The sequence below is a fragment of the Podarcis cretensis genome (genome assembly GCF_951804945.1).
Source record: "Podarcis cretensis genome assembly, chromosome: 7".
In the NCBI taxonomy this organism is placed as follows: Eukaryota; Metazoa; Chordata; class Lepidosauria; order Squamata; family Lacertidae; genus Podarcis; species Podarcis cretensis.
This window is the reverse complement of record NC_137176.1, coordinates 93,932,146-93,954,082: the sequence shown is the minus strand read 5'-3', so window position 1 is coordinate 93,954,082 and position 21,937 is coordinate 93,932,146. Positions and strand designations below refer to the sequence as shown.

The following is a 21,937-nucleotide window of genomic DNA, read 5'->3' as shown; positions in this document are numbered from 1 at the left end:
TATAGGCAGTCCTGGGGTCCTGTCTGTCTTGTAATTAAATATATTTCTGTAAATACCTTTTCCCATAACATTTCTATTTTTGGACACTCCTACCACAAGTGCTAATATGCCACTGTAGCAGGACATCGTCTCCAACATATAGGGAAACTGTTTGGTTTTATATAGGCTAGGAGTTGATCCAGTCTGTTCCATGTCTTTTCTTCAGTATTTAAGTCTCAATTCAGCTCCTGCCACCCTCTCAGATTTTGCAGAGGAAAAAATTGAACCTCGATTATAGATTTATACAAAGATATTAATCCTTTTGTTATTATATTATATTATATTTTACTCCACTATAATTTTTGCATGTTATTGTCTCATGACTTTCTTTTTAAACTGGGAATTTGTTAAAAACTGGTAGTCTAAAAATCGTGATATTTGAACATTTGCCTTTGCAATTTGCATCACATTAATGGTAAGCAGTCATCTATCTTTGTAAAAATATTTCAAATAATACAATTGCTTTTCTTTCAACACCTCTATATTATAGAGTCTATATTTATTTTTGAAAACTGGGTAGAAGTGTAATGGAATAATGGGTGAGAAGCCTGCAACCAGGACTTTGCCCATTTTGTCCAAATCTTGAAAGTTGTAAGTGTGAATGGATTTGTAAGCCAGGTTAAGGTATTACTTTCATAAAGACACCATCTATTTCCAAGTTCTCTAATGTGCTCTACTGAGCTCCTTTACTGCCAGATAGGTCTATCATGTTGATGAGTGGATGTGTGTAGTAATCTTTATAAGGGCATCTTGGGAAATGGCTGAAGGGAGAAGGAGCAGCCTGTATGAGCCAAAGAGGATGGTCTTGTGATAGAAACAGGGTGTGGGATAAAGTAGTGTGAGGTAGCCTCAGAACACCAAACTTGAAATTGTTATTGCCTTGCCAGGCAAATTGTCTAAACTAGATCATGAGATGGTGACCCTGATACCAAGTCAAGATCAGGGAAAAACCCAGGTACTGCCAAATGAAGGTACAGAGATTTTTCCACCTAAAGAGCAGTCTAAGTATTGTGAAAACGGCTTTTCAAGTAAGGGATGGCTTGTTGAGAATTTGGGATAAGGATATCAGTAGGATTTGCCTACCCATATCCAGCTTTCAGAAAGATCCTGATCCTGGAGTGCTTGAAGCATGCCCTTCTTGTTTCAACACATGAATCTTCTTTCCTTGGAGAGGAGCCTGGGCTTCTTTCTCTGTGGGTGGGGCTTTCCCCTCCTCCAAGAATGGTTCCTTCTTTGGGACAGAGCCCACATGGGTGCCTCCAGCACCAGGCCATGGCCACCATCAAAGATGTGCTAGGAGTGGGAGGGAAGAAGAGCTGGGCAACTTCTGAGGGATCTTGGTGTGACTCTGCAGCCAAATCAACCAACATATCTCTCTCTCTCTCTTTCTCTCTCTCTCTCTCCTTCTCTCTCTCTCTCTCCCCTCCCCCCTTTCTGCACAGATGGTGGCACAAGTTCCCTCTACCTCCAGGGTGGTGCAGCTGGGCAGCCCAACCTGCCTCGGCAACGTGGATTCTGCTTTCAGTGCCCCTTTCCTTGGCACCCCCACAAGCCCCAGCTGGCCCTGCCAGCCCCCCCCACCCCTTCCTCCAGCCTTGCTCCCCTAGCTACCCAGAGTGCAACTTCCCAGGCAAACTTTGGCCTTGGCAACCAGAGCCGGTCTTTGCCCCCACCCTCTCCCATCATCATCGTGCCCTACTACAGCCTGTCCCCTGGCCACAGCGTCACCAGTGATGCCTCCTCCTCCACCGTCACCTCTGCAGCTTCCAACAAGTCCTTCTATGCACTCAATGCCACTGACGACACCTCCTCCGCTGCTTCCTACCAGGCACCAGGTTACCGAAGCCTGCCCTTGCCCCCCGGCCCCGGCCCCTTCCACCAACCCAACTACAGCCTGCCCCTTGGTCACAAGATCCCTTACGGCCCCCTCCCATCTTCCCCCACTATCACCTCTGGTGCCTTCTATGACTCCATCCAGGGAGAGCCACTGAGTTTTGTTCCTGGTCAACAGAGCGTGCCTCCATCTCCCATCTTCTATGCGGTCAATGCCAATGACACCTCCTCCTTCCCCACTGCTTCCTACCAGGCACGAGGCCACCAGAGCCTGCCCGTGCCCCTGCCCTCCACGCCCAGCCCATTCCACCAGTCCAACTATAGCCTGCCCATCAGCAACAAGCTTGGCTACGAGCCCCTCCCTTCCTCTCCTCCTCCCTACCAGTCCATCCAGGGCGAGCCACTGAGCATTGGTTCTGCCTACCAGAGCCAGCCCCCATCCCCCATCTACTATGCAGTCAATGTCACTGATGATGCTTCCTACCAGGCTGCTGGGCGCCGGGCGCCAGGTCACCAGAGCCTACCCCTGCCCCCTGCCCCCTTCCACCAGCCCAACTACAGTTTGCCCCTCAGCAACAGGCCCATCTATGAACCGCTCCCCATCGCTCCCACCACTTCCTACCACTCTGGCCAGAGTTACTCACCCGGCTCTGCTGATGGCCAGCTCTGGTGGGATTCGTACGCACCACTCCATGATGAGTCAACTATGGGCAGCATCTTGTCCAGACGAGAACTCTTCACAAACTCCCAGCAAACCCCACTCAGTGCAGGAACCTACTTTGACCAGAACATAGATGACTCTGCTTTCCATCGGCCTGTCAGGCCCAGGCCTCCCCCCCTCCAAATGCCCCCCCCAGGATACTCCCCCCCCTTTGAGTACCCACTTCCCATGATAAATCCCGATGCATCTCCCATACCTTACCCAGTGTTTAACGCTAGAAGATTGGGTACCAACTTCTATTATCCCTCCCCTCGCCTCATGCTAAAGTTCTGCCCATACCTGTATCACAAGCTGCATGAGGTTCCGTCCCCAGACATGGACCAAAGCCAACTCCATGAAAGCCCACTCAGTGAAGCCTACTTTGCCCCAAACACAGACGAGACTGCTTTCCATCGGCCTGTCAGGCCCAGGCCTCCGCCCCTCCAAATGCCCCCCCAAGAAGTGTCCCCCCTCCTTGTGTACCCACCTCCCATGATAAATCCCGATGCATCTCCCATACCTTACCCAACCTTTAACGCTAGAAGCGAGGGTACCAACTTCTATTATCCCTCCCCTTTCCGCATGCTAATGTCCTTCCCAGACCTGTATCGAAAGCTGTATGAGATTCCGCCCCCAGACATGGACCAAAGCCAACTCCATGATGAGTCAACTATGGGCAGCAACGTGTCCAGACGAGAACTCTTCACAAACTCCCAGCAAAGCCCACTCAGTGAAGCCTACTTTGCCCCAAACATAGACGAGACTGCTTTCCAGCGGCCTGTCAGGCCCAGGCCTCCCCCCCTCCAAATGCCCCCCCAAGAAGTGTCCCCCCTCCTTGTGTACCCACCTCCCATGATAAATCCCGATGCATCTCCCATACCTTACCCAACCTTTAACGCTAGAAGGGAGGGTACCAACTTCTATTATCCCTCCCCTCTCCGCATGCTAATGTTCTTCCCAGACCTGTATCGAAAGCTGTATGAGGTTCCGGCCACCACAGACCTGGACCAAAGCCAACTCACTGACCAGACCCAAAGCCATGATGAGGCACCTATGGGCAACACCTCGTTCAGACGACAGCTCTTCACAAACTCCCCACAAGCCCCACTCGTTCCAGGAACCTTCTATCACCAGTTCATAGACGACTCTGTTTTCCTTCGGCCTCCCCCCCCGCAACAAGTGTCCCCCCTCTTTGTGTACCAACCTGGCATGATAAATCCTGATGCATCTCCATTGCCTTACCCAGCCTTTAACGCTAGAAGCGAGGGTACCAACTTCTATTATCCCTCCCCTTTCCACATGCTAATGTTCTTCCCAGACCTGTATCGAAGGCTGTATGAGATTCCACCCCCAGGCATGGACCAAAGCCAACTCACTGACCAGAACCAAAGCCAAGCAGCCTCTTCTCCAAGCCCAGCAGTAGCATCTCAGGCCTTCAACCAGAGCCAGCCAATGGTCGTGAGGCCAAAGGAGCGCCGAGGCACCGACAGGCAAGCCACCTCCCTGAGCAGCACCAAGTCAAGCAGAGGTGGGTGAGTGTGTATATGTGTTTCTGTTGTGTAAGCAATGTGTGATGTTTCTGGGCCCTGACTGGGCATAGTGAGCTGATCTTCTCACAGATGGTCACTTTCCATTGATATAGCTCTACCACAGACAGACACTATCAACCCCAAAGAGCTGAACAGTTGCAGCGCAACCGAACTCAGGCAGAGTTGGGGCATTTCCTACCATAGCTGTCAGGCATGGGGGAATCTCTCCTCCCCTAGTAGCATCAAAGAGCAAGGAAGAAGCAAAGAAGTTCATATTTATGGTTTTATTTAGTCATCGTGGTACAAGGCAAAGAATCCAGTCCTTAACTCCACAGTAACGTTGCTCGCTCTGAGCTCCTCCTCTTCTTTCCCCAGCAACAGCCCTTGGCTCTATGAGGGGCCTCAGGAGTCAAATGTAGCCGAGCCCTTTGCTCTTGAACTCTAAATGAGCAACAGGTACATGGGGATGGTGGCTCTTCTATGCTTTCCAAGGACATTTCTGCTGTCAGCACTACCCCTCCTTCTCCCAATGCCTCATAACTAAGCTGCTCTGAGTTCTGCTGTAATTCAATCGTGTCTCCCTCTTCGGTTTTGGTCTGCTGGGGTGACTTCTATAAAACTCCTTTTGCAAGTCCAGGGCATGAACATATTCTGCACATTCCCATCATCTTTCTTCTGGCCCATACCCGCTCCACACAATCAAGTATTGCAACCTCTTCCTTCTCATTTGCGAGTCTAGAATTTGTTCTACTTCAAACTTTTCCTCTCCTTCTACCAGGACTGGAGGTGGAGTTGGAGGTGTTTGTCTAGGTGCTTGGTAAGGGTGCGCAGGAACCATATTGTCAGGAAAGCCGTGTTTAATGTCTGGATAAGATATAAAGATTTATTGGAAAGCAAGACCCCAAGGTGGTTATCACCTTTGGAAGCTAAGGCTCTGAAAAGACTCAATATGGAGGCCAAGTGGCCGAAATATTGGGAGATTTTAGAACAAGAAGGAGACACACTGAGATTGCAGAGTTTTGAGAAACTAAAAGATAAAGTGCGAGATTGGTTACACTATTATCAAATTAGAGAGGCCTTTAACTTGGATAAAAGAATAGGCTTCCAGGTGGAAAAATCGAAATTAGAAACAGAATTGTTAGAACCTAAAACTAAGATACTTTCAAGAATGTATAACTTGCTGTTAAAATGGAATACTCAGGATGAAACGGTCAAATCAGCTATGATTAAGTGGGCGCAAGATATTGGTCATAACATTATGTTTGCTGACTGGGAACAGTTATGGACCACTGGTGTGAAATTTACGGCATGTAATGCCTTAAGAGAAAATATTATGAAAATGATGTACAGGTGGTACATGACCCCAGTCAAGCTTGCAAAAGTATATCATTTGCCTGATAACAAATGTTGGAAATGTAAAGAAACTGAGGGAACATTCTTTCACCTTTGGTGGATGTGCCCAAAGATTAAGGCTTTCTGGGAAATGATCTATAATGAACTGAAAAAGGTATTTAAATATACCTTTCTTAAGAAACCAGAGGCCTTCCTCCTGGGCATTGTCGCCCAATTGGTGCCAAAGAAAGACAGAACATTCTTTATGTACGCAACAACTGCGGCAAGAATACTCATCGCAAAACATTGGAAGACACAAGATTTGCCCACCTTGGAAGAATGGCAGATGCAAGTGATAGACTACATGGAGATGACAGAAATGACTGGCAGAATTCAAGACCTGGGAGAGGAGTCAGTGGAAGAGGACTGGAAGAAGTTTAAAGACTATTTGCAAAAACATTGTAAAATGTTTGAATGCTAAAATGATGTTGGATCTAGAGAGAATATGGCATCAGTGATATAGTTAAAAGGAAATATGCAAAAATGTTTTAAAAGAAAAGGGTGAAAAGACCAGAGTAATATTATGTCAAACTCAAACAAAATGATATAAGGGTTTAAGTTATAAAGAACTCGTAAAAATGGATTTAAAAAGAGAAGAAAAATAGGAGACATAATAGACTGAAATGTGTAATATTGAATAAGATCTGAAAGAGGGTAAGGAACTGCTGAATTTGATTGTGTAAAAGGGAACACAGAAAAGGGAGATGTGAGGAAGTCAGGAAAGAGGGTTATAAAGATAATAAGTTAAAAACTGGATTTTCTTTTCTTTTTTTATTTCTTCTATGTTTTTTATTGTATTTTTCTGGTTTGTTTGCTTGTGATGTTTTCTATTGTTTTTTCTTTTTTTGTTTGAATGTGATGTCTGTTCTAGTATATAAAATCTTAATAAATATCTTATAAAAAAAAAAAGGTAAGGGTGCGCAGGCACCACTGGCAACGACCAGGATCTATGGAATACAGGGTAGATCTTCATTGATACCAGCAACCTGAGCCTGAAAGTCGCAGGATTGATCTATTCTATCATTTCAAATGGCCCCCCTCTCTGGCGGTCCAGTTTTCTATATCTATCTTTCTGAAGTAAATAATGTGTTGACAACCACATCTCGCACCTTGATGTCACTGCCTGGCTGTCTATGCACATCAGCTGATTTTTTATATGCCTCCTTAGAACAGTCCAAATGCTCCTTAAGCAAACTCTGGTTAGCTGTCAATACTTCTACGAAGTCATCTGCTGCCAGCACTGACAGGGTGTTGGGAATGGTATCCATGACTGGCAAAAAAAGGGGGTCTGTTGCGTTGAAGCATGAAGTGCATTGTTGTATGTGAACTCCGCCAAGGGCAGTTTGGACACCCAATCATCCTGCTGGTAGTTCCCATAACTACGGAGATACTGCTGCAACATCGCATTAGTCCTTTATGCCTTTCCATTCGTCTCTGGGTGTCAAACTGAGGTGAAGCACAACTCTAACTTGAGTAGTTGCATGAGCTGCTTCCAGAACTTTGAGGTTAATTGGGCTCACCTGAGATCACTCTGAGAGCACGTGCAACTTGATCACATGGTCTACAAAGAGCTGTGCTGTTTCTTGGGCTGTCAGAAGTCCCTTACAGGGCACAAAGTGCGCAATCTTAGTGAACAGGTATACCACCAACCAGATCACTGTCTGCTGCTGCGATTCCGGCAGATCAGTGATGATGTCCATAGCTATGGTTTGCCAAGGGCCTTGCGGGGTGGGCAACGGTTATAGCAAGCCTGCTGACACTTCTCTGGGTCTCTTCACCCGCTGACACATTTCGCAGGCTCTGGCATATTTCTTGACTTTCTCCCTCAACCTCGGCCACCAGAATTGCCTCATCACATGGCATAGCGTCTTGTGCTGCCCCAAGTGTCCAGCTGTAGGGTTATCATGGCATTGACGTAAGACCTTGGCTCAGAGGTCTCCCTCTGGAACATAAGAGCTTCTCCTCTATACAGTAGCCTTTCGCGAATGCATCCTCCCTTGTCTTCTGCTGGAACTCAGAGACTTCCACAACTGACCCAGCTGCTAGCTGTAGCTGCTCTGGCTTCAAGTTGTGCCTATACACTGGAACTGGCTCATCATCCTGATATTCCGGCTTCCTGGAAAGGGCATCTACTCCTTGATTCAAACTACCGGCTACATACTGGAGTCTAAAATCAAATCTGCCAAAGAACTGCGCCCAACAAATCTGCCGTTGATTGAGACATCTCATCATCTGCCAATACTCTAGATTTGGACTTTCAGTGTGCACCTCCACCTGGTGTCACCCCCTCCACACTTCAAAGGCTTCTTTGATCACTAAAAGTTCCTTCTCCCAAATGGTGTAATTCTACTCGGAAGGAGTCAGCTTCCTGGAGTGGAAGGCACACGGGCGTAGGTTGCCATCTTGGTCTCCTTGCAGCAGCACCACCTCCACCACCCTGTCAGAGGCATCCATTTCCACAATCAGCGGCCAGTGAGGGTCTACATGTGCTAGGTATACCATTGAGAAGAATATGGTTTTGAATTCAAATGCCTGCCGCACCTCGGCTGTCCACTGGAATGGCTTCTTGCCCCTCAAGCAATCTGTGAGGCGTAGTGAGTCTTGAATAGTCCGGCATGAACTTGAAGTAGCTGGCAAAACCCAAGAATCTCTGCAGATCTTTCTTTGCCTTGGGTTCCTGCCATGACACTATGCTCTGCGCCTTAGCAGGATCCATGTGCAACCCCTCCAGTGTGAGGCAGTGACCTAGGAAATCTACTGTTGATACACGAAACTGAGACTTTTCCAGCTTGGCACAGAGTTGATGTTTCCACAGTCTCTGCAGCACCTCTGTCACGTGACGTACATGTTGCTCTGGGTTCTCTGAGTATATCAGCATATCAAGGTAAACCACCATGAATCTATCCACTAGGCCTCTGAGGACATAGTTGATGAAGGCTTGGAACGTTGCTGTCCCTGACGGCAGTTCAAAGGGCATGACCAGGTATTCGAAGCTGCCATCTCTGGTGCAGAACACTGTTTCCCACTCGTCTCCCTCTCTCACACGGATTGGTTATAAGGCCCCCTCAAATCCAACTTTGTGAAGATTTTTCCTGACCTCAACCTTTCCAATAAATCCCCAGTGTGTGGTAGCAGACAGCAATTGGACACCATTATGTGGTTAATCTTCCTATAGTTTGTGCACAATCTAAGTTCTGAGGTACCGTTTTCTTCACGAATAGCACAGGGGCGCCTCCTGGTGCCTTGGGCGGTCTGATGAAACCCGTTGCTAGATTCTTCCAAAAACTCTCTCAAAACCACCAGCTCTGCTTGTGACATCAAATAGATGCGACTGGTGGGCAATTGCGCACCTGACAGAAGATCTATTTTACAGTCATAAGGTCCATGGGGCAGTTGGCTCTCCTCTCCAGTCCGAGGGCTTACTTGTATGCAAAGATTCCACTTAGACCTCTGAGTGTGGAAACAGATGCAACTTGACTAGTAAATCACTTAAACTACTCTTAAATTAGTTGGAAACATATTAAATATATTATATGGAAGTTTATTTAATATTTTTATTAAATCTACTACTTCCTTACATTTTAAGGCCCTCCACAGCTGCAGAGAGCCTCAGCAAAGCCCCCTACTGCTGCAGGGAAGAGAAGCACATCCTCCACAGTGGTGGGGAGGTATGGCAGGACCCTCTGCCACTGTGGGGAGGTGCAGCACACTCTCCACCACTGCAGGGAGGTATGGCGGGACCCTCTGCCGCTGCGGGGAGGCCCAGCAAGGCCCTCCACCACCACAGATATATATCGTGCTATATCATGATGTTTAGCTGGCGACATATTGTGATGTTGAAAACCAGATACTGGCCAGCCTTACAGGTAATATGTTTCTTGTTTCCTCGGCACCACCACCTTACCTATCTGAGCAAATTGCCCTCTATCCCCAGATGTTTTAAAAAGGAGGATTAATGGAGGATGAGACTATCTATGGTTTAAAATCATGGTGACCATGGGGCTCTCTCCAGAATGAAGAGGCAGCGTGGCCCTGAATAAATAATAAATAAAATCATCTTTCATTTTAATAAATAAAATAAAAATGCATGTTTGTGGAGGGGGGTTATTGGTCCGTTTGTTTCGTGTTTATTTTTATGTTGTGAACTGCCCTATGATCTTTGGATGAAAGGCACAATACAAATTTAATATGCTTCTGGCATCTGTCTGTCTCAGGAGACAATGAGCGATGCACCTTTATGGGTAAAGTCAGACTGTTGGAGAGTTATAACATCTGCTGTAGCTGTAGAAACTGATATGGGAGAGACGCGTTATGTTTCAGCTAAGGCAGATAAAGGCATCCAGTTGTGCTGATGTAGGTGTACCATGGCATTTCTTCTTTCTGCACTCCTCCCAGAGGTCTTTTCTCCTCTGGTCACTGCTGTGGATGCATGACCTGATTGATTGCCTCCAGGCACTGCAATTGTCTGCAAGAGATTCCCACACTGTGGGGTTGATGCTGCCAGCATTCATGTTATATTCGCAGACAGGTCTGTTGCCTGAAGCCAGTTCTCTGTAGAGCACATCCTTAGGAATCCTGCCATCTTTTATTTTGCGGACACGATCATGCCAGTGTAGACGTCGCTGAGAGTAGAGTGCAAACATGCTGGGAATGTGGGCTTGAGAGAGCACATTTTTGCTTGAGACTCTATCCTGCCATATGATGCCCAAAATCTTCCTCATGCAGTGGGATCCAACACATGAGCCTAGTAGGCCTTCATCTTGGTATTGGTCATTAGCATCACAACAAAAAGCTTTTATCCAAGAGAAGCTTTGCGGTTGTGGGGGGGGGGGGAATCTCCCTGTGCTTTAAAAATCAGCTTGGTATAGGTTGTTAGCATCACATTCTGCCATTCCCTTTTGGAAAGGCAAGAAATTGGTTGTTAATAGTCATGGCAGTCACCTTTGTTTGAGGGTCACAATGCTGGAGTCATGCATGTCTTGTGGCATGGATCCTGCATCCCAACGCAACAAGAGGAAGTAGTGGAGGTGCAGCATGAGGGAGGACTTGAGGCCAGCTTTTAACACTTCTGTTGGAATTTGGTACTGTCCTGGGACTTTTCCTCATGCCTGAGAGTTGATGGCATTCTTCAGCTCATGGAGGGAGGGAGGGCATCCAGCTCTCCCAAGACAGGCAGTGTCTGGATGCTGTCAACTGCTGTGTCAGCAACCATGATTTCCCACAAGTACAGTTCTTGATAGTGCTCTGCCTATTGCTTCATCTGCTTCCTATTTCACAATATACCAATATATGATTTCATAATATCTTGGATCCATATACAAAAGGTCAATTATGGTTTAAGGAGGGTTTTTTATTGGCGTTCATCTGTCTCAAGAGACAATGAAGTGTGTCTCCAGGGGTTTAAGGAGTGATACATAACTTTTTGGGTGCCTTCGGTTATGACTGAATTTTAAGCAGAATGCCAAATTATATTAATGATTATATGAGTGAAAATAAAATATAAGGTTGAACAGTGTCTTGGCATGTTACATTCCAATAATTAACAAACTATTTTTCAATAAATATTGTTTAGTGCACTTCATTCACTCTCTCTTTTATAATATGCAAGTTTTGTCAACAGGACTAAACCCTATATTCTTTTGTGCCATTGGAGGATGTCAACCAGCATATCTACAAACACACACACATCACGTTTCTCTATCCAGGCAAGTCAGAGGCACCTCAAGGACACATCCTGCACAGGCAAAAGCACTCAAGGAGGGCACGGAGGATGTCCAGTGAGGGTGCAGTATGGGGACAGTCCTAAGGGGGCTGCCCTGGCCCTAAGGCTTCCCTGAGCAAATGTAGCACTTCGTTGGGTGTCCCCCTCAAGGAGGAGTTGGGAGATCTGCTGCCTACTGCGGTATCCTGCTGGACTGACTGGAAATCCCCCCTTGGTCCTTACAGATCCCAAACTGGTAACCATGGAGCGCATCGTTGGAGAGATTGCCTTCCAGCTGGATCGCAGGATCCTCTCCAGCATCTTCCCTGATCGGGTCCGCCTCTACGGTTTCACCGTCAGCAGCATCCCTGAGAAAATCCAGCAGGTGAGGGGAGATTCCCCTGCCCCCCACTCCCCAGTCCTAGCCCTGCTGTGGTGTGTTGACAGGGTGCAATCAAAGAAGATGGAGGAACAGGAACCCTGAAAGCTGCAGCCCAGAGATGGGAAGACGCAGGCCTAGGGGCTAAACATGGCCCCTGAGGCCTTTCTGTTTGGCCCCCCAGGACTTTCCCCAGGCCACATTCCTCTGGCCCTGCTTTGCCCTTGTCCTGGCTCCTACCCAACACCTAGAGGAGAGAAAGACACCTTTATCCAGGCAAGTAATGGTACAGTTTCAGCAGCAGACACCGTGCTCAAGCATTGCAGTTCAGGAATTTAGGAGCAGGCCAAGGAGTTAAGGACTGGCGTGGGATGCTCACTCACAAGATTCCCTTGTCGTGCGGGAATATCAAGACTGCAAGAGTGCACACCATCGGAGCGGGCGAGTCTGCTCATCTGCAAAGGCACTGTCGGCTTCTAGGCCACAAGGCTACACCCTCCAGCTCAGGATCCTGGTCAGTCACTGCTGCCTCCTGTCCAGCCTCCAGTGAGTGGATCAAAGCCCTCCATTGAGTCTTCCTGCTCCACAGGAATGTCAGGAAGAGAGACGACACCCCTGCTCGCCCTTCCAAAGTGACCAAAGCCAGGGTGGAAAGGAGATCCCACTTCAACCCAGGTTCCCCAGCCCTCATCCTCGTTTCTTCTGCATCCTCCATCAGAGCCTGCCAATCCCAGCCCAGTTTTGACAGAGCTGCTGGGCTCATGAGGTCACTCTCTTTGAGTGTTTTTGCCTGGATGGAATGTGTGTCTTTGATCTCTTTATAATGTCTCCGGCTTTCCTGGATGAAGAATGGAGAGTGGTACGTGAGTGACTATAGAAAGCAGCCACTCTTTCCTATAGGTAAAAGCAACAACTGTTGCTCTGCCCACTCTTGCCTCTGGCTCTGCCCACCACTGACGTGCACCCCAAATAAAGTAACCTAGAAGGGGATATGGCCCTCAAGCTAAAAAGTTTCCCTTATTGCAACTCCTGCCATGGCCTCTTCTCCTTTCAAAGTTGTGTTTATAGGAAGAATCCGTCTATTCCCACTTCTCTTCGTTATGATGTCCAATTCACCACCTGCATCAGTCTGCATAGTATTTTTAATGCACTCACAAAAACTCACCAGGCTCTTAAAATGCATTTATCCTGATTTATCTATTTTTATACACATTTTTGAGTAATATATGTGTTTTTACAAACAGGTTTCTCCAATCAATATAATGCAATTGTCTGTGTTCTTTTCATTAACACCTTTCGTACATTATTCTATCTGCATCTCTCTGCACATTTATTGGTTGGAGAATGGGTCCATAAATTCCAGCTGGCACAGAATGTTGCAGCCAGATTGCTGATGGGAGCTTCTGGCCAAGAACGTGGTTGCAGAGGATGGCAACCAAGATGACCAAGGGTCTGAAACCAAGCCTTATAAGGAACGGCTGAAGGAGCTGGATACGTTTAGCCTGGAAAAGAGGAAACTGAGAGATGTGATAGCCAGCTTCACCTATCTCAAGGGCTGTCACATGGAATATGGAGCAAGCTTGTTTTCTTCTGATCTAGAGGGTAGAACTTGAACCAGTGGATTCAAGTTATAAGAAAGGAGATTTCCACTGAACATCAGGAAGAGCTTTCTGACAGTAAGAGCTGATCGAAATTGAATGGTCTCTCTTGGGACTCTCCTTCCTTGAAGGTTTATAAGCAGAGGTTGTGTGGCCACCTGTCTTGAATGCTTTAGTTGAGATTCCTGCATTGCAGGGAATTGGACTAGATGACCCTGACAGTCCCTTCCAACGCTACAATTCTGTCAGGTGTGCATGAAGCCAAGCCCTGTGACCAATAGGACTCTGCAGGACTGGGGCCTTCCTCAGTTTGTTCTGAAAAAGCAAGGGGCGGCCACACAGGTGAGGTCGATTGGTAACTCACAGCACCTGGTGGCAAGAGCCGGGAAGGGATATAAGGTCAGCATTTTCCCTTCAGCTCTTTGCCACAGCAACACGTTCCCTACCTTGCTGCGTTTGACTCCTTGCTTCCTTGCTTCTTGATCCTTGACTTTGTGACCTCTTGCTTCTTGATCCTTGGACCCCTGACTTCATGACTCCCAGCTCTCTGACCCTCGGACTCTTGGCTTTCTGACTCCTGGCTTCTGGACTCCTGTTCCTGCTCCCACCCTGCCATCTTGGCCCCGGTCCCGAGGTCCCCAGCCAGGACTTCAATCGCTTGTGAACCAGACCGTGACAGATTCTATGAACATGTGACACCATTGTTAAATCAGCTGCACTGACGTCCCATCTACTATTGAGCCAAGTTCAAGGTGGTATTAATTTACAAAGCCTTGAACATCTATAGGAATGTCGTTGGTTGTTCCCCAAGTTGGTGATGCTCACTTGACAATGAGAATCCAAGTCTTTAGTGCCATAAACCCAGTCAATAAAGATTCAGCAAAAGCCTGCTGAAAACCTTTCTATTCCGCAAGGCCTATGCAGGCAGTTCAGACTGTATCTTTCCCAAATGGTTACCCGATGCTTGTTTTTAACCTTTTTACACTTTTAGTGTATGGTTTTCTATATTTTTAATGTTGTAAACTGCTTTGATATATTTTTATGATTAAGTAGTGTGTAAATATTTTTTATAAATAAATAAACTGCGTCGCAAGATCCAGAGGAGCATGAATCTCAAAGGGTAGCTGTGTTTTACGTCACTGCTTCAAGAAATGCAATTAAAGAACTTCATGTTAAAAGGCAAAATGAACCAAATATCTCCCCCCCCCCCCGCAGTCCCTCATTTGTAGTGGTGTCAAGTTCACTCCTTTTTCCTTTGGTGCAAAACAATAAAGAGAAGTCAGCCTCCATATCCCTCCTGCGCCATGTATTGCTGGGGAGATTCAGGCAGCTTCTGAACAGCTCTGCTTTTTGCTATTTTCAAGTGGCAAAGAACAGAACAGGAAGCAGCCCCCATCCCACAAGGCGAGGAAGCAGCATAGCCCCAGCTACGCAAACACAGGGCAAATTTTGTGGTTTCTCTGACCCCTCTCCTTCCAGCACCAACCTGTTAAATGCAAACTATTTGGCTCCCTCCATGCTCAGAATGCAGCCTTGCCTACGTAGCTCAATCTAAAATGATTTTAGTGAATCACTTTCTAATAAATAAATAAATTGATTAATATGATAAATATCTTTTTTCCTGTTTGATTAAGCTTAAGGGTAATTTTTGGTTTACGTAAGGCCCTAATGATATCTGCGTTAAATGCAGTAGCCATTGTCTTCCGAGAGATGGATGCCAACAACGAAGGAAACAGAAATGTACAGTGGTACCTCGGGTTAAGAACTTAATTTGTTCCGGAGGTCCGTTCTTAACCTGAAACTGTTCTTAACCTGAAGCACCACTTTAGCTAATGGGGCCTCCTGCTGCTGCCGCGCCACCGCTGCGCGATTTCTGTTCTCATCCTGAAGCAAAGTTCTTGACCCAAGGTACTATTTCTGGGTTAGCAGAGTCTGTAACCTGAAGCGTTTGTAACCTGAAGCGTATGTAACCTGAGGTACCACTGTAGCTGCCTATTCGCCTACAACTTCCTCTGACTTTGGGGTTTGAACTCTCAAACTGACTGGCTAGGGTTGATGGGGGGATAGCAGCTCCAAACCAAAGGAGGGTGCCAGCTTGGGGGTGGGGAACTGGCACTGACCATAGGGAATAATCAAAGATGCCTCTCCCCCCTCTTCTGAAGATGCCAGGAGCGGCAGGAGCTTTTCCCATTTGACCCTCCTGGCTGCATAAACCTGCAACTCCGTAAAGGCGGCTGGGGAGGCTAGGCTTCTTCTCGAGGGCTCAGAAACCCTCTTTTCTAACGCTGCTTCTCTCCCCACAGGCAGCCAATGACCCCCTGTCTCCAATGTCAGCAGAGGAGCGCCAATCCATGGTGGAGCGCTACGACACCATCATGAATATGCTGAAGCCAAAGGGCTATGACCCAAACATCCACTCCAAGTTCACAGAGCACATCGTCAACACCTACGGGATCCTGAAGGAGCGCCCAGATGCAGCAGGCCCCGAAGGAGACGTCTACAACAACCCGAGCTACCTGCGGCAGGTGATTGAGCAGATCGTGCCTCCGGAGAAGATGACGGACTGCCTGACCCTGCTGGACTGCCTCAGTTTCCTGGCGTCCACGGACGGGAAGCCCTTGTTCATCTGGTGACCATCCGCCTGTCCCCCTCCTGGCATGCCATCCCACTACAGCCACAATAAACCATCTGGAAACAGCTGGCAAAGCGTCTTGTGCAAAGTCCATCCCACGGGGGGGCCCTGCCGCCACCACAGTCCTTCCGTTACCTGGAAGGAAGCCATTCCGAGGGCCCCTCAGGGTCTTCGACAAACGGACCCCAAACCCCACAGTCCTAGGCTGGCAGAAAGCTGCCTCAATCCCAGAACCAGAAGTCCAAAGCAACATGGCGGCTGCCTGAAAAGATGCCGTCCAGTCGGCTGCCGGTGCTATATACAGTACCGTATTTTTCTGTGTATAACACTGTGTGTAAGACGACCCCTATTTTTTGAGCCCAAAATTAAGAAATAAATAATTGCAACATTCCGTGTATAAGATGACCCCCAATTTTAAACTTTGGGGGGAAATATAGTCTTATACATGACAAAATCCTGTAATCTTTAGAGGATGTCCAAAAGCAGCCCTGTATATGGAAGCTTTGTGTGAGGTTTTATTGTGTTTTTATATATGTTGGAAGCTGCCCAGAGTGGCTGGGGAAACCCAGTCCAATTGGAGGGGGGGCTACAAATAATATATAATTATCGTAGCCCCCCTGCCATCGGACTGGGTTTCCCCAGCCACTCTGGGCAGCTTCCAACATACCATATTTTTCCATGTATACGACTAGGTTTTTTCCCTTAAAAAGAATGACAAAATGTGGGGGCGTCTCATACACAGAGGCCATCTCCCCCATTTTCTTAAATCAGAGTCCCCCAAAATAGAGGGCGCCTTATAGATGGAAAAATACGGTATATAATAACACAATCAATGAGCCGATTGAAAAGTGAGGAGATCATTAATTAACTGGCCTTGTTAATGGAAAAATCCGAGGGCTCCCTTGGACAAAAACAAAGACACCAACCAGGATAACTTGGAGCAAAACAGCAGCCTGTGGGCTTGGCCTTTATTGATCTGTTGCAACAGGGTGCTCCCCTCACTTGCAGGAGAGAGGAAGGACCCAGAAAAATGGTGTGCAAGGCCTTATGAAGACTTTTGAAATTGCCACCCTGTAGATCAAGACCACCCCCAGAAACATCATACATACATCACAGAAGAGGCGGTCCAAAATAGAAATTTTAATATTGTTTTTCTCCTGTCCTTGTTTATCTCCTGTCTGGCAGGTTCCTTGATTGGATTGCCTGGGGAGCCTGGCCAGTCTTTTGTAGTGACAAATACTTAGTTCCTGGGCCAGGTCACAGGCTCACACCCTATTCAAACACCCTTAAGACAGGATTTGTGAAGGAAAAGACGGTGGGGAGGCTTTTCCACTTTGACCTTGCAGAGAAAAGATTTGCTCAGTTTAGGAATCAAAATGGTTCCCGGTTGGCCTTCCTGTGCTGATCTAGGTATGTGCTTGGTTGGTACACTTAGGAACATTACCATATATCTCAGACCATGAAATTCCTATTACAGACTAAATCAATTTGGCAAAGTGGGGGGGGGGGGGTGTAAAGAGGAAGTCTACTCCCCTTCTTGGATACCTTTCTGCATGGCAGGCATGACAAGTAAACCATGGGGAGAACCTTTTCAAGCTCTAATCCAGCCGAAATGTTTTCTTTCCTTCTTGTACCTCGCTAGGAAAGTTTAAGCTTGAGCTCAGCCTGGAACCTGAACCAGACCTACTTTGAGATGTCAGAAAGGCCTCTGGAGAGGAGCCCGGGGCAAAGGCCAAGGCCCAGTCGGAGCTCCTTCTGGCCGGGCTCCCCCCCCCCGCCCCCCACACACTTATTTCTAGCCCCCCATTCGGAAAACAGGGAAAACACAATATGCAGCTCGAAAGAACCCGTCTGAAATCACAGGCAACCATGAAAAAGTCCTCCAAACTTACGCCTCCAGCGTCCCGAGAAGAACCTCGTCCTCCGGAAAGGGAGCCGCGAAGGCGCCAGGCGCACCTCTGTGGGGAGGGAGACCCATAGCTGGGGGGGGGTCCCAAGACGCCAGGCCAGGTTCTGGGGAGCTTCTGTGGGGGTCCCTGAACCTGTTTGGGCTGGCCCCCCTCACAGACCCACTGGGTCAGGTTCTCGAGGGGCGTCTGGGGGGTGAACTCTGAGCGGAGAGACTGGGGGGGGCGCAGCAGCAGAGCCAGTCCCCCCACAAAAGCTTTTCCTTCTGCCATGGGGGGCTCTGGGGAAAGCCCGCCTGAGGGGGGGGGAGTCCTGAAAGGCAAATCAGCCTAAGGATGGCGGCTGCCTCTGAGCCGAGGGGGCTTTGCCCTCAGAAAGGCCGGCCTCGCTCTCCAGAGGAAAGGGGAGCCCCGTCGAGAGAGATGGGGGCAGCAAGGCGGGGGGCGCCCCCCCCAATCCCCCCAGGTCCCATGGCGCCGGGCGAGGAGCTGCCCCCCAAACGCGAACCCCACACATCCCCTCAGAGAGGGAAAATGGCGCCAAGAGAGGAGGCGGGAAAAGGAGGCGCCACTTGGACAGAGAAGCGGGCCCAGGCCGCGGGAGGAGGTAGCTCCTTCTTTCTTTCTTTCTTTCTTTCTTTCTTTCTTTCTTTCTTTCTACTCTTCCTTCTCTCCGGGAAAGGGCTGAAGGCGGACTACAGATTAGGCGGGGGGGGGGTGAACAAAGGGGGGGAAATAAAAAGTCACTTTTTTATATACAGAGAGGGAGAGAGAACCTTCCTCCACAGAAAAAAAGCAATGAAAACAGACGCGGAAAGAATTTTCTATATTTCTATATCTATATCAGGACCACCTTCGTCCATGGGGGAAAAATAGGTAAAATATAGAATGCATATTTTAAAAAGCATAACTGTAATATAAATATAAAAATAGAAATTTAAGACACCACAGAAAAGAGGGGGAAGGAAGTCGAGTCTTGGAATGTTAAAAGGATTGTAAACTTGTTGAAATGTATAAAATGGAAAGTCATAAGTAAAAGAAGAAGAAAAATGGAACCCAGAGGAAGGTTGGCATCAAGTCCCAAGTCCTTAAAGGAGGAAACTTCTGGCCCAAGAGGCGGCTCCAGAGCCCAAGAAGCCGAGATCCTGCGGGAAAGGGGTGGACGTGCCCAAGGATTCAGGCTTTCTGGGAGATGATCTATAATGAAATGAAAAAGGTATTTAAATATACCTTCCTGAAGAAACCAGAGGCCTTTCTCCTGGGCATGGTCGGCCAATTGGTGCCAAAGAAGGACAGAACCTTTTTCATGTATGCCACAACAGCAGCAAGAATACTCATCGCAAAGTATTGGAAGACACAAGATCTACCCACCCGGGAAGAGTGGCAGATGAAGGTGATGGAGTACATGGAACTGGCGGAAATGACTGGCAGAATCCGAGACCAGGGAGAAGAGTCGGTGGAAGAAGACTGGAAGAAATTTAAAGTTTATCTACAGAAACATTGTAAAATCCAGGAATGTTAGAAGGATGTTGGAATGAAGTAATGTGGTTTTAGCAGAAATGATATCAAGGATTAGGTAACAATTGATTTTTTTAATTGGTGAAAGACAAGAATGTAAAATTACAGTATATTAAGATAAATTATTAGGATAAAAACAAAGCTGGGAAGGATTTGCTGAAATATCTAACTGAACTAGAATACAAAAAAGGGAGGTGTGAGGAGGTCAAGGAAATAAGCAAAGGAAAGAAAGCTATGTAAAGGTTTGAGCTGGTTGTTTTTTTTTAACTGTATTTTTTCTGTATTTTTTATTTTTATTTTTTTGTTTTTTTTTAACATACTCTTTGTAATCTTTAAAATTTGAATAAATATTATTTTTTTTAAAAGGAAAGGGATGGAGAGAAGGCCAGCATGGCTAATGGGCAGAGTCAAGGCAAGGAGACCTCCCTGTGGAAAAGACAAACAAGGACCAGAAGATGAACACACACGAAATGCAAACGGAGATGTATAAAAGAAGAAGGATAAGAATTGGAGGAGTATATTGATAAATACATGAAGACCAACAATTTATAAAATTTAAGACTTACTGATAAATTTCCCTGTCAGGGAAAAACATGGGATGTCAATATAAACTCTTTATATAATCTATACAGAACATTAAGCAGTATGGAATATATGAAATATGCACTCTCTGCAAAACCAAAAAAACAGAAATCTTATAAATCTCTGAAAGTCACAAAATATGCATTCTTGATGGATTCTCTTGAAAACATATAACCAAATAAACAGAAGTCCAAATAAACATATAACCAAGTAATATTACTGATAATTGTTTGCAACACAGGGGTTTAATTGTAGGGGAAAACATGGGGCATAAATAAATATACAGAAATAATGTAGTAGTAATAGTTAAAGCAAGATGAGCGCCGCAACCCCAGAGTCGGCCACGACTGGACCTAGTGGTCAGGGATCCCTTTACCTTTACCTAGTAGTAATAGTAGCAGCAGTAGTAGGGGAATTATAGAGTTAAAAGGGACTTGAGGGTCCTCTAGTTTAACCCCCTGCAATGCAGGAATCTCAGCTATAGCATCCATGGCAGCTGGCCTTCCAACCTCTGCTTAAAAACTTCCAATGAAGAATCATATTTATTTATTTACTTACTTACTTACTTACTTACTTTTAATGAACAAAAACGAACAAATATCTGAAGGGCTGTCACAAGGAAGATAGAGCAAGCTTGTTTTCTCCTGCTTTGGAGGAAAGCATGTTAATTCCTCAGATTAATTGCTCTGTCAATGTTTATTAGTTCATAACACCATTAATTGATGCACATTACATCCAGTTGCTTTCAGTTACTTTATCTTCACATATTTCACCTTACATAAGTTGTTTTATTTAAGTTCTAGAAGCTGTCCCAACACTGTTTAGCTTTGAACACTTATAAACCAAATGATGTGTTCCAGTTACAATCTTGAGCAAATGCAAACCTTGACTGAGGAATCAAGTGAGCGTGGCCAGGATCTGGCATGGGATGTGCCGGCCCTGAATGGATCTCCAAATTACCAGGCTTAGTTTAGTATCAGGAGGAAGACCAGGGCAGGGGGCAGCTGCCGGGGGGGGGGGGGGGGGTTTGGAGAGCTGAAACTACAGAGCTCCTCAGAAACTTAAGGAGCTCCTTGGCCACCTTACGTTGCCTGGTCCAATCCAACTTGGAAATGTGGGGAGCTTCCCCAAATCACCCCAGTTCACACCCTTAGTAAATGGGGATCCAGTTCAGGTCTTCAGGAGCCAGGGTCATGTGACCTCTGGACATTTTGAAATAGCTGTAGCCCAAGAACCTTCTTTCAGGTCAGCCCCCCATGCAATGCATTGTAGTCGAAAACAATAACTCTGCCTTGTGAGTGCATGGGGAGACAACTTTGCCCCTTCCCTTTCTGGAAACTGCCTTTCAAGCAAATACTATTTTTAATAATCCAGCTGCCTTCTCTCCAGTCAGTTCGCACCCCCCCCCCCATAATTTTTATTGATTTTTTCCAAATATCTTAAACACAATACAGTTTAACAGTATTATTCTCCTTTAAATCCAGCCCCCAGGCCTTAGTTTGCCTACCCATGTCTTATCCAAATTAACTTCCCTCCACCCCTTTTTGGGCTTCTCTACATTGCTCTTGCTTAAGCATGTTTACTATACAGTATATACATTCTATAAATGTCTATAATTCCTTAATAAATTTTTGTATTATACTTTAAACATACATTTCTTATTATATTACAGCATTACATCTTGTGGTCTAACCCAATGTTTACAATAAACCCAAGGCCAGCCGCTTCACTGGAGGTACTGCAGTTAACTGGTTTTTTCAAAGATGGCAGCAGGTGGAGCTCTTGCTTAAGGTAGGTAATTCACAGGTTTGGTTTAGCTTTTGCTTTCCTTTCGTTGAAGTTGAACCATAACTCATAAGAACATAAGGTGAGTCTGCTGGATCAAGCCAAAGGGGCCCATCTAGTCCAGCATCCTGTTCTCACAGAAGCCAAACAGGCCCCATTCGCAAGCCCACAAGCAAGATTTGAGCACAGGAGCAACTCCCACCCCCCATCTGTGGTTCCCAGCCACAGCTGTGGAGGGCAGAGCATAAGCCAGGGGTCAGCAACCTTTTTCAGCCGTGGGCCAGTCCACCATCCCTCAGACCATGTGGTGGGCTGGACTATATTTTGAAGGAAAAAAATGAA

The 21,937-nt window shown here is 46.7% G+C and overlaps 1 protein-coding gene across 4 annotated transcripts in view; it reads left to right on the top strand.

Moving 5' to 3' along the window:
• LOC307220326 (uncharacterized protein) overlaps positions 1-15,877 on the top strand; it is a 39,231-nt gene extending 23,354 nt beyond the window's left edge. The window contains exons 3-5 of one of the 4 annotated variants that reach the window (XM_079984169.1): positions 1,482-4,100; positions 11,440-11,579; positions 15,475-15,877. In XM_079984169.1, the coding sequence (XP_079840295.1) occupies positions 1,482-4,100; positions 11,440-11,579; positions 15,475-15,804 (3,089 nt within the window). In that variant the 3' untranslated portion in view covers positions 15,805-15,877. Of the gene's footprint in view, positions 1-1,481; positions 4,105-11,439; positions 11,580-15,474 lie in introns of those variants that run through there. The other 3 variants (XM_079984171.1, XM_079984172.1, XM_079984170.1) reach the window with 3 other exon arrangements.
• The last annotated feature ends 6,060 nt before the right edge of the window (positions 15,878-21,937 follow it).